The sequence below is a fragment of the Mus pahari genome, chromosome 11 (assembly GCF_900095145.1).
Source record: "Mus pahari chromosome 11, PAHARI_EIJ_v1.1, whole genome shotgun sequence".
Classification (NCBI taxonomy): domain Eukaryota; kingdom Metazoa; phylum Chordata; class Mammalia; order Rodentia; family Muridae; genus Mus; species Mus pahari.
Genome location: NC_034600.1, coordinates 1,031,130 through 1,043,928, shown reverse-complemented (window position 1 = coordinate 1,043,928; position 12,799 = coordinate 1,031,130). Strand labels below are relative to the sequence as shown.

The 12,799-nt window shown below is 43.2% G+C and overlaps 1 protein-coding gene across 1 annotated transcript in view; it reads left to right on the top strand.

Annotated features, from left to right (window-relative positions):
• Adcy2 (adenylate cyclase 2) overlaps window positions 1–12,799 on the top strand; it is a 384,313-nt gene that overhangs the window by 100,418 nt on the left and 271,096 nt on the right. Inside the window, exon 3 of the mRNA XM_021208196.1 lies at window positions 8,601–8,762. Within this exon, the coding sequence (XP_021063855.1) occupies window positions 8,601–8,762 (162 nt within the window). The remainder of the gene's footprint in view (window positions 1–8,600; window positions 8,763–12,799) is intronic.

Below are 12,799 nucleotides of genomic sequence, written 5' to 3'. Positions count from 1 at the left end.
AGTGGTCCTCTGTCTCTGTGAGAAGGCGGTGCTCCATAGTGGTCCTCTGCCTCTGTGAGAAGGCGGTGCTCCATAGTGGTCCTCTGCCTCTGTGAGAAGGCGGTGCTCCATAGTGGTCCTCTGCCTCTGTGAGAAGGCGGTGCTCTATAGTGGTCCTCTGGCTATGTGAGAAGTGGGTGCTCCATAGTGGTCCTCTGCCTCTGTGATAAAGGGGTGCTCCATAGTGGTCCTCTGCCTCTGTGATAAAAGGATGCTCCATAGTGGTCCTTTGCCTCTATGAGAAGACAATGCTCCACGGTGGTCCTTTGCCTCTGTGAGAAGGGGGTGCCACATAGTGGTCCTCCACCTCTGTGAGAAGGGGGCGCTCCATACTGGTCCTCTGCCTGTATGAGAAGATGGTGCTCCACAGTGGTCCTCTGCCTCTGTGAGAAGGCAGTGCTCCATAGTCTGTCTCTGAGTCTTACAGTCCCTTGGCCATCTCTTCCATCGTCTCCTGAGCTTTGAGGAAAGGGCGTGTATGACAGGTGTTTCGTGTAGGGCTGGGCAGCTCACCATCACTTATTTGTGTTACTTTGACAAGTTCTGAGTCTCTGTACTAACTGACATCCACCTCAAATTGAAGCTTTTCTAATGAGGGTTGTAGTGTACCTGCAGGTATAAAGATGAGATTACAGATAGCCAAATAATCGAAGTAAGTGCTCCTCTAGGGCTTATGACTTCTCTAGCTGTGGGGTCTTGGTAAGGTGTATAGTTCCAGGTTTGGGTTTCCTCTTAAAGCGCCAAAATTCCAGTCAGGATAGATACCACATGTTTTTCGGAATCTAGAAATGAATTGATGGATTAAGCCCTTGTTGGCTTCAGAAGTGGCATTACCCTGAGGTGGTTAAAAAAAAAAAAAAAAGAAGTGGGCTTCATTGAAATAAGTGGGTCACTGAGGGGATGCTCTTGGGATAAGACTGTGGCCTGGGTCCTCCTGACATTCCTCTCCCTGGTCTCTCTGCCTTTTTGTAGCTGTGCTATCAACTCCTCTGAGCCTCCCTCCCACCACAATGGCCTGATGCTCCTGGACAAAGAATCCCTTCTCACCTGACTAGTTTATGTCACATATTTGGCCATAAAGATGATATAATTAACCAACACAGTTATTCTGTCTCTGGTTTTCATAGAAATCACTATAACATTTCTTTAACTACTGTACTAATTAATAAACATACCCAGAAACCATCATTTGACCATAGCCACTAGGTATAAAATAGTATCTCTTTCTACTTTTTATTCATCTTTCGCTTAGGATCAGTGATATTGAACTTCACTGAATACATCTATTGGTCATTTGTGTGTCTTGCTTTAAATAATTCTGCCTTTACTTTGGAGGAATTTTGCTAATTGGTTTTTTTGCATTTATACTTAGAATTTCTGACAGCAATGAGGTATATAGTGGTATCTGATACTTTACTTAGAATGGTATAATTCCTACAGTTTCAGGCTCAAATATCTGTCCTTTTCATAATTAGGAAACTGTGGGTTGGAGAGATAAAACAGCAGTTAAGATAATGTTCTTGTAGAAGACCAGAGACCGATGCCTGGCATCCATATGGTAGCTTATAACTATTCATAATTCCAGTTCCAGGGAATCTTAGTTACTGGTCTATTGCTGTGATAAGACAAAGTGACCAAGACAATTTCTAGAAGGAAGTGTTTATCAGTGGTTTCTAGTTTCAGAGTGTGGGTGCATAACTCCCAGGTCAGGGAGTAAGGCAGCAGGCATCCAGGCATGGCACTGGAGCAGCAGCTGAGAGCTCACATCTCAATCCAGAAGCGGGAGACAGAAGGTGCTAACTCAGAATGGGGTGGGATTTTGAAATCTCAAAGCCCAATCCCAGTGACAAGGTATCCACTCCAACAAGGTGACACCACCCAGTCCTTCCCAAACAGTTCCACGAGCTGAGGACCAAGTGTTCAAATTTATGATCTTCTGGGGCCAATGTCATTCAATCCACCATAGGATCCAGTACCCTCCCCTAGCTTCTGAGGGCATCAGACACTGCACGCAATGCATGTAGACAAAACACTGATACGCATAAAATAAAAAGTAAATCAAAACAAGTTAAGAAACTGAAATACTATGTTATTTCTAATTTCTCAGAGAATCTGGATGAATTATGATTTCAATATCCCTGTTTCTGGTTATAAAAAATCAATGGGATTTTTCCTATAACATTGTTCATATGACAGAAACATTAACATTTCTCTGATGGTGTTTCTCTTGAGGACCCCGTTATAGTCAGCACTGTTCGAGACTATCATACATATTAGTGAGTTCATACAACATGGAAGGGGGTGGGGGTCAGCAAAGCTTCAGGACGTGTTGAGGTATGATTTGATTTTTTAAAAATCCTCTGATTTTTACCAGATAATATTGGAGTGTTGAGAAATTTTTTCATATCATTGAGTCCTGAAAGAAATATTAAGTTATATTCTATAATCTGGAAGCTTTGCAGCAGAGGCCAAATGATACTGTCAGCTTGTGTATTGGTCATTGTTCCATGGTTGCAACAAAATGGCTGGGGCAAATCAGCATTGGAGGTGGAATGCTGTATTTCCTCTCCTAGTTTTCATGGTTCAGACTCTGGTCAACTGTCTTCATTGCTTGGGACATTATGGGAGCTGAGCATCCTGGAAACTGGGAGAACTGGTAGAGGAGGCTGTTCTCCTGATGGTAACTCCAAGCAAAGAGGGAAAAGGGTGGGGAGCCAGACATATCCTCCTAAGTTATACCTCCCAGGGAACTTCAAACAAGGCTAGACTCCTATTTTCTCTTCTTGGAACTTACCCAAGGGTTGCCAGTCAGGATTCAGTCGTTGCCTAAGGTCCACTGCTAGATACCTGGGAGAATCAAACCTCATTATACAAGTTTTATGAGATATTGCACCTCTAACCCACATCAACTTGTTTTCTTAAGTATAAAAACCTTGATATCGTAGACTCGGCTTCAGTATCTGATTTGGGAATGGAAGAGGAATGTCAAGTAGAGGCAAGGGCTTGGAATCTAAATACTGGTTTGTTCTGTAGAACAAACTGATAGCTGGGTTGATTTGAAATTCCTACCCTCGGTATCTGTGACTCTTTACCTAATTTGGAACTCTATTCTTTGTACATATGACCAAGTTGAGAGATCGCACTGGAATTACATTATATCCTAAACCCAGAAATTTGTGTCTTTAAAGGTATTTTAAAGATGCAAAGAGAAGATACCAGGTAAATAGACCCACAGATAACAGGAGAGATACCCTGAAATAATGCCACCGAGATTGGAATGGCATGTCTTCTAGCAAGTGAATGCCCAAGGTGTCCAGTGCTGAAAGAGTTAGAAGAACATATACTCAGCAGCTCTTCCCATAATCTCCCTGTAAGAACCCAGCCCTGCTGGCACCTACATTTTAAACTTTTCGATTTTCAACAATGAGAGTAACTTTTTTGTTGTTGACATTTTGAGTCACTGAACATGTGGCAATTTGCTGTGACAGATAAAAGAAGCCGATACACTTAGCATATGACTCTAAGTAGTTAAGTCAGCGATGCTTCTAGTCTTCCAAGTCTAGATCTCTCCAGACTGGCTAGAGTCAGTCTTAATGCACAGAAAGAAGAGTTAGCCCCTTCTGTTCAGATAGACATCCTGATACTCCTATCACTTCTATCTTTTGAAAATTCTTTCTTGCAAGTTTGTATTGCTAGGAGCGCAAAGCACTGGGCAGGATGAGTTGGGTTTTTTTTTTTTTTCCCCTCCTTAGCTGTTGTATCCTAAAGCAACATTTTTCCTCATGAACTTGAAAGTGACAATCCCTCTGGACTGACTTCTCGAAATCTCAGAGTACATGGGTATCCTGAAAAGTCTCAACTGTCAGGCTGGCTGCACAAAGCCTATGCCGCTCCTTCCCGCGTGTGGATTAACAGTAATTTCATGACTCCAGTCCTGGGAAGTCTTTTATGTAGGATTCAGGGATTGCAGGGATTGGATCAGAGAGAAGGTGCCATGGTAGGTACTGCAGCCTACATTCCCTGTGAACAGGGGCTGCTCCCAGATTTACTGCAGCTGCCTGCTATGGGAATCTGGCCAGTGTCTGTCTAATAGAGAGCTGAGGTGTTGTTGTTGTTGTTGTTGTTGTTGTTGTTGTTGTTGTTGTTTGATGTAATTGATCCATTAAGTAGAAAAAATGTTAATTCAGAAATCAACATGTTTATAGTTAATGGTGAAGCTAATTATACCAAAGAGGACGGTGAATTGTTGTAGAAGTGCGTTTTGTGAGGTGCTTTAGAGGAGGATGGTCTTCTGTCACACTAACATGTACAATAGACTTTTTTTGTAAAGACAACAAAATTTACAAAGCAGTTCTCGCATGAGGTGCAGCCCTGAGCACCTCAGTCTGGGCACTTAGTAAATCAAGGCGTGATGTTAAGGACCATTTTCCTCTTAGTAAATCAAGGTGTACTGTTAAGGACCATTATCCTTCACAGTGAATGGGGGGCTGGGGGACACTAATCTATGCATAGGAACTATAAACATGATGAAGTTGGTGACCGAGCACTAGGTGTGTGGATTGAAGAGAACTTGTCATGTCATGCACAGTTCTTAGGGCAGACCAGAGAAGGCCATCGGCTAAGAAAGAAAAGTCATAGATATTCACACTCCGAAGCACACGCTTCGCGGCAGTATCTGGATACGGGGGAATAGAATTTTGAAGCAAGGTAGATCAGAGGACTCATATTCAAGTCAATGCATGGGAACTTGCCTTGCTAGGAATGATCAGCACTGAGGGAACGCACGTGCCATAAATGGCAATGCACATATTACTATAGAATGTCGCGAATGAGTGAAAGCAATATATTCACACCCTTAGACTTGTGCCACAAAATATTTGTTTTGTAAAGCAAACTGATCACATAAAAGTAATCCACTTTTATAAATATGACATTCATGTGACAGAGGAGGGATATATGGCCTTGGTATGGATTTAGACCAGATGAGCTCTGCTTATTGACTTGGGAGCTAATACTACAAATACGCATCAGGTGTTTGCATAACTACAGGTCACTATGGGTCACTTGAGACCTTCTGTCCTCACTTCCTGACATACTAGAGGAGATCCAACACTGTCACTTTATAACTGCCAGGGAGAAGAGATGACAAGATATATCATGCACCATTTATTTTTCTACTCTGAGAGGCCACACAAGTTGTGTTTACGCTTCATAGACACTATGGAACTTCCCCTAACCAAGAAGAAAATGGTGACAGGAAGTTGAACTGGATGTCCTGAAACATGTAGACAGGAATTGAGCGGATACAAACAAGAAAGGATTCACTCTGCTGTCAAATGTCAGGAGAGGGAGAGAGTGGGTTATATAAGCTATATTCTTGCCGGGTAGAAAGGCCCTGAGACAGTGTCATGGATATGAGGCAGAACAATGGACAGATACCAGGAATGTAGCAGGGGGAAGTTCAAAGCCAGAAGAGAACGTGGCTAAGGATAAGCTTTGGTGGTATGTGTCTCCGTGATTGGAAACTGGGCCATCACCAGAGGTGGTTTCAAAAGGAACAGGTCATGAACACAGAGAAAAGCTCTGAGGGCTAGAAAGGAGTGGACATTGAAAGTCAGGATGATGTGTGTGTCTTGCAGAGGTTCAGTGAGAGCACGTACTTGTGGTCCCTTGACTGACATGGCCACTTCAGATACTCCGCTACCTGCCTTTCCTGTCTTGATAACAGTGGTCTTGCTTTGATTTTCAGCCTCTTGTCCCACACAGAGAGAAGAGTACAGATAAGAGGCATCTCATGTCCCCATGGTAACATGGAAACCCTAGAGACTGCAAGAGAAGTTTCTGGAGCATTTTACCCCACATGTTTTTTAGGTGTGCAAGAGCCATTTACACGTGGTGCTCTTTGGAGTTAGAAAATAGACCTAATGATCTGAAAACCTTTTGAGATTAGTAAGGTGTAAAGACAGTTCCTCCTAGAAGACTTAAACTTGACTTTCATTGGCCAAGTCATACTGGCGGGTGCAACACAGGGGTCTCTGCCTGAGCTCTTAAAGCACCAACACTGGAACCCTGAGCTTGATTTGATGCAATTGCTTACCTCAAATTTGGAAACTTAATCATGCTAGGTTAGCCCTTGGTAAATGTTAGTAATGGACTTGAAAGATGGGGAATGATTCCCTGAACATTTTCTTCATATTCCGGCCTCAGGAAGGCTTCATGAGGGAGGCGATCCTGTTCTGTCTGGACAAATGCCCATGAAAGCAGTGCTGGGTCTCATCCACACAGAGAATAGGAAAAACGGAATGTGTGTCATGCTGACTGCTAGTGCTTTGCTGAAAGCAACAGCTCCATAGTCTTTTATTTTGAAGAGGCAAAAGAAAAAAAAATATTTGCTAGAAAAAGTATGGCTATGTTAATCTGCTCACCCACATTTTTTATCCTGACAGCCCATATAAATATAGCTTGAAGGGGAGGAAGCGGGGGCTTGAAGCAGATGGCCACACCAAACTCAGGCTTCCCGAGGACTTCTGGTCATTTTGCCCACCCACGATGGCTTTCTCCTTGGCTGTCATTCCACGATGACAGAACTTGCAGCAAATAGAGAAGATGATTTAGAGGCCATTTCATTGTCTCTTCAGAGTGGGGATGGGTAGGAAGGGTGGCCCTCCTCTCAGCCATGAAGACAGCTGGCATGCATGACAGACTCATCCCCTTGTAACGGCTCAGAGCTGTGATCAAGCCTCCTCCCCTCGTTCTCCAGGAGACGCTGCTCCCTCACAGGAATGAATGGAGGTCCTTCTTAGAATGTCCTGAGGAAAATAAAAGGACATGTTTTAGGAATTCAGTTATTTTTAGTCTGTAAGTGTCTCGTTTACGGTGTAGCTTTGCAAGTGTGACAGTAATACAAAGACAGCATGTGAGGTGCTATCCTGGAACCACAGCATGGAAGGGGAGAAGACCATTAGGATGTAAATGTGCAGAATGGGCAAGAGAAGATGAAGCCCACCACTCTCTGGGCTGCATTGTCTGGAGTCTGTAGGCAGCAGACCCTGTTGGTCATTCACACTTGGACACTCAAAGAAAACACACACCAGAACAGCTGTGGTGATCTGTCCATGCCCACAGCTGACCAGGCCTCTGTGTCCTCTTCTCATGGTGTAGAATACTGTGGTCACATGCCTTTCTCTCCCCTGAGGCCTAGGACCTCAGGCTTTCTCGCTATAGTTACCACGTGCTTATGTTTTCTCCCTTGGCTCATTTGCAATGAAAATGCTCTCGTTTTATTACCTAGTGAGCATTTTCATTTCCATTCTCGAAATTTCTCTAAGTGGTTTCATATTGATTTTTTTTATAAAAGTGAAATTCATAAAAATATAAGTGATCCATTTTACAGTGAAGAATACAGAGACATTCAGTACATTCTCAGTATTGGGCAAGGGACATCTCTGTCCAACTCAAATGCCTTCCCATCGCCCAAGGGAAGTCTACAGTTGCTATGTGATCTCTGTGCTTCTGCCCCACAAGCCTGCTCACAGACCTTGCCAACCAGGTCATCAGCATCTGCTTCCTGTCTCTGGATGTGCTAACTGCACATAGTCTATATAAAGGGAATTGTACAATGTGGAGCATTTGAGGTTCTTTCACATTGTATCATATATCAAAACTTTTTTTGTTTTTAAATATGTTTTTATTTATGTATGAATAATTTTTATATTTTTTATTTTTTATTAGATATTTTCTTCATTTACATTTCAAATGCTATCCCCAAAGCCCCTTATACCCTCCCCCCTAACCCACCCACTCCCACTTCCTGGCCTTGGCGTTCCCCTGTACTGGGGTATATGATATTCGCAAGACCAAGGGCCTCTCCTCCAATTGATGGCCGACTAGGCCATCCTCTGCTACATATGCAACTAGAGACTCAACTCTGGGGGGTATATACCCAGAAGACATTCCAACTTGTAATAAGGACACATGCTCCACTATGTTCATAGCAGCCTTATTTATAATAGCCAGAAGCTGAAAAGAACCCAGATGTACCTCAACAGAGGAATGGATACAGAAAATGTGGTACATTTACACAAAGAGTAGTAATCAGCAATTAAAAACAATAAATTCATGGAATTCTTAGGCAAATGGATACATCTGGAGGATATCATCCTGAGTGAGGTAACCCAATCACAAAAGAACACACATGATATGCACTTACTGATAAGTGAATATTAGCCCAGAAACTTAGAATATCCAAGTTACAATTTGCAAAACACATGAAACTCAAGAAGGAAGACCAAAGTGTGGATACTTCGCCCCTTCTTAGAATGGGGAACAAAATGCCCATGGAAGGAATTTCAGAGACAAAGGGCCTTGGGTCCTCACATTTCCACCGCCAGTGCTTCCTGCACTAGGCCTAGATGTAGTGTAGTTCCCTTTTATAATTCGGTGCATTTGTTCGACTCTATTTTGTGATGATGTCGTTTCTCAAATGTTGTCATCTTCAACCTCCTTTAAGGGTAACTGAACCTGGGATTTTCTGACGCTCCATTGATTTCTTCCCTCCACAGGTGTCATTCTTCCTCTTCATCATCTTCGTGGTGTACACCATGCTTCCCTTCAACATGCGGGACGCCATCATTGCCAGCGTCCTCACCTCTTCATCTCATACAATAGTGCTGAGTGTCTACCTGTCTGCAACAGCAGGGGCCAAGGAGCACCTATTCTGGCAGGTGAGTGCCCTTCCTCATGGGAGCCGCTGGCCTTTCCGAGCTCTTCCTATCATCGGTTGGAGCTGCCAGGGTGGGTTTGTTCACTGCGCCTTGACATGGTCTGCAAGGGCTGCTGAGCCTTGTCCTCCTCCACCAGGGTCAATATTCACTTAGCCATTAGCAGCAATGAGAAAATGTTCACAGACTAATTGGATGTGTGTGTGTGTGTGTGTGTGTGTGTGTACACTCACATGTACACACACATACCATTTTGCTGATTGCTGAGTAGTGATGCAATTTTGGAAGCAAAGGTATACATTGGAATCTTATTATAGATTATCATTTTTAGGACTCTTACTTTTAGTATGAAACATCATATAATTAGAAGCACAAGTCACCACCCCAACATCTCTCTCTACAGAGTATTGGGGGGGGGGGAAGAAACCACTTCAATTTCTCAGCCTTCTGGCAGATCTATGAGCATTAAAAAGCAGAGTTCTTTAAAATGCCACAGTAGCAAATTTGTGCCTTGCTCATAAGTGATATTTCAAGAAGCTGTTCTATTTAATTAGTTAAAAGCATTTTAAAAGCTATTTGATTCCCTATTACGTGTATCCATAAACATGAGGGTTGGTGATTTGGAGTTCTTCCTAATAGTGTCCTTTTTTATGAGAAAAAAAATGTATGTTTTATTTTGCTGTCTTGGGATAGTCGCAACAAATATGTCCACAGTATAAAATGTACTAGGGATACAAGTTTCCGTGTGATGAGCACTGTGCCCATAGATGGGGTCATTTAATTCTGGGGCATGATGGGATTGAACCAGAGCCTTGGAATGCTGTGTATTCCTCTTAGAGCTGGGCTGCATCCTGACTACAAAAAGGGGAGTTTGAGATATAGCCAATGTGACATCTGTGGAGGGAGAGCAACTAGGTAGGTGTTCATGGGGAGAATACATATGACTAACTTCCCGGTAGTCAGGAAGAAGAGACAGTGAAGAAGGGCCTGGGGGACAAGTATATCTTCAAAGGCATGCCCTCATGCCCACTGTGATCTGCTAACTCTGAGAAGCCACACCCCCTAACAGCCCACCTACCCTTGAACCAATCCGTGGTTTAATTCTTTCACGAAGTTAGAATGCTCTTTACCCATTCACCTGTGCTCTGCTGTTTGGGAACCCATTCTTCAATACAAGAGCGTTTGAGGTCACTATGAAACTCAAGGTATAATAGCATCCTCTGTCCACAGGGAGAGCAAAGGTGCTTGTCTCCACTGTGTACTGGGTCTGTACTGCCTGACGCACAGAGGCCAGCCAGCCAGCACTTATTCAAATAAATGAAGGTGAAGTATAGCCCTTTAGAGTGTCTGGTGGTGTACTAGCTGGTTTTGTGTGTCAACTTGAGACAAGCTGGAGTTACCACAGAGAATGGAGCCTCCCTTGAGGAAATGCCTCCATGAGATCCAGCTGTAAGGCATTTTCTCCATTAGTGATCAAGGGTGGGAGGAGCAAGCCCATTGTGGATGGTGCCATCCCTGGGCTGGTAGTCCTGGCTTCTAGAAGAAAGCAAGCTGAGCAAGCCAGAGGAAGCAATCCAGTAAGCAGCACCCCTCCATGGCCTCTGCATCAGCTCCTGCCTCCAGGTTCCTGCCCTGTGTGAGTTCCAGTTCTGACTTCCTTTGGTGATGAGCAGCAATGTGGAAGTATAGGCTAAATAAACCCTTTCCTCCCCAACTTGCTTCTTGGTCTTGATGTTTTGTGCAGGAATACAAAGACTAAGACAACTGGGCAAAAATAAAACAACAACAAAAGGACTTGATTATTTATCAGAGCAGTTTACATACCTGTCACTACAAATGTATGTGAGACATAAAACTTGTTCCTGTCATTACCTGTGCCCTTTAACTCACATCTTCCCTATTTCCAAAAATCCCAATTCCCATGGCATTCAAGGGAAAGATGATCCTATGGGGGCCTGAAAGAGTTCCAGAAACTCCTGTGTGCAGGTGCCACCCATGTTTGCTCCTCTGCTCTGCATTTCATGCTGCACTCTTCACCCCTGAGAGATTTGGTCACACCATGCTGACTGCCAGCACCAGGAAGCTCAGCTTCCTCGGTGGGCAGCTGTGTGCAGTAACAAGTAGAGAGTCCATTCAGCCCATTAGCATGCTGGGTACAACTGTGGAAAAGCTTTCTTCATGCTCACACAGACAGCCGGTCCCTTGGATATTTCATGCTTTGTGGCAGCTGTGTGATGGAGGTTTCCACTGGATACACACTTACCCATTTCTCTGCTTCCTTCATGAGGAAATTAAGTATTATATCTTGGGACAGAGGCTTTAATTGCTCTTATAGCAATAAAACAATTATGTAAAGAGGGAAAGGCGATGCTTTATGAAGAAGTAGGTGTGTTTCAGGCCATTGCATTTTGTATTGAATTGGTTTTTTGATGCATTGTTACCTTTATTAGTGAAAGAAACTGAAAAGAGATTAGTGTACATCTTTTTTACTCTTTTCTCCAAACTAATAGGAAAATATGCTGACTTGCAGCCAGAGGTAAGATAATCGTGGAATTATATAAATGACTTTAACAGTGCTTAATGCTATATTATTTCATTTAAAGATAACACTGGAAAGAAACAAAGACCCTGAAGTTTATTTCTGATGTCTTCAATAACTCCATGATCCCAAGAGCCAACAAGGCAGAATGCAGTAATGGGTTCAGAAGGAGGTTTGGTGCAGTGTAGAGAGCTGAACATTAGATGGAACAAGGAAAGTCTTATGGAAGAGTTGGGGGAAGGATTGAGGAGCCCAGAAGGGTTAGAGACTCCACAAGAAGACATAGTCAAATTACCTGGACCCTTAAAGGCTCCCAGAGACTGAACCATCAACTAAAGAGCATACATGGGCTGGACCTAGACTTCCTGCATCTATGTAGCAGATATGCAGCTTGGTCTTCAGGCAGGTCCCCCAACAACTGAAGTAGGTGCATACCCTGACTCTGTTGCCTGCCTGAGGATCCTATTACCCTAACTGGGCTGCCTTGTCTGGCCTCAGCGGGAGAGGATGCACCTAGTCCTGCAGTGAGATGAGTTGCCAGGATAGGATGGTACCTGGGGTGGGGAGCACTACCCTCTCAGAAATGAATGGGGGAACCATGAAGGATGGGGTAATTAGAGAAGGGGAAAGACGGTGCTGCTATGAGATAGAAAGTGAATTAATTAATTAATTAATGGAAAATGTATTTTTAAAAGGTGGGTTCATGTGTACAGTATGAAGGATGATCTTTATTATGCTTGGCCACTGCTGGAACTATAAGCTGAAATTAGCATTGGATTGTGGGTAAAGAAAAACACTTCCCTGAATTCTTTTGATGCATAGTACTTATAAATTAGAATGCTGTACATTTGCTGGTTAGATCACTATGGTGTCGTGTTCAAAAAAATATTATGTAAAATGTAGGATACTGATCAAGTGTAAAGAAAGGTTTTGAGTCCTTGATTGTACTGCGCTGCCTCTAAGCCAGCATTTCTCAACCTGTGGGTCAGGAAAGGCCATTTTACAGGTTTCACCTATAAAAGACCTTTGGGAAACAGATATTTACATTACAATTCATAACCATAGCAAAATTACAGTTATGAAGTATTTAGGAACTAACTTTATGGCTTGGGATCACCACAACATGAAGAACTGTTAAAGGACCACAGCATAGGGTTGGTTGAGAACCACTGAACTAAGCCATTAGCAGAGGCAAAAATCTGCTTAGCCCATATCCATACTAAGAATTTTGTATTATGGTGCCTCTATGGCATGGAGACTCTACTGAGGTCATATCTGACATGTCTGTTAAGTGAAACACTGACTGAAGTATTTCACCTCTTCAATTCTTCCTATCAGAGGGAAATGCTCTTAGGGAATTCATCCAGCCAGCATTTGCCTCAAAGGATTCTCATGCCATAATACAGGAAATTTACTTAATACACACACACACACACACACACACACACACACACACACACACATATGGAGAGAGAAAGGGTGGGAGAGAGAGGGAGAGGGA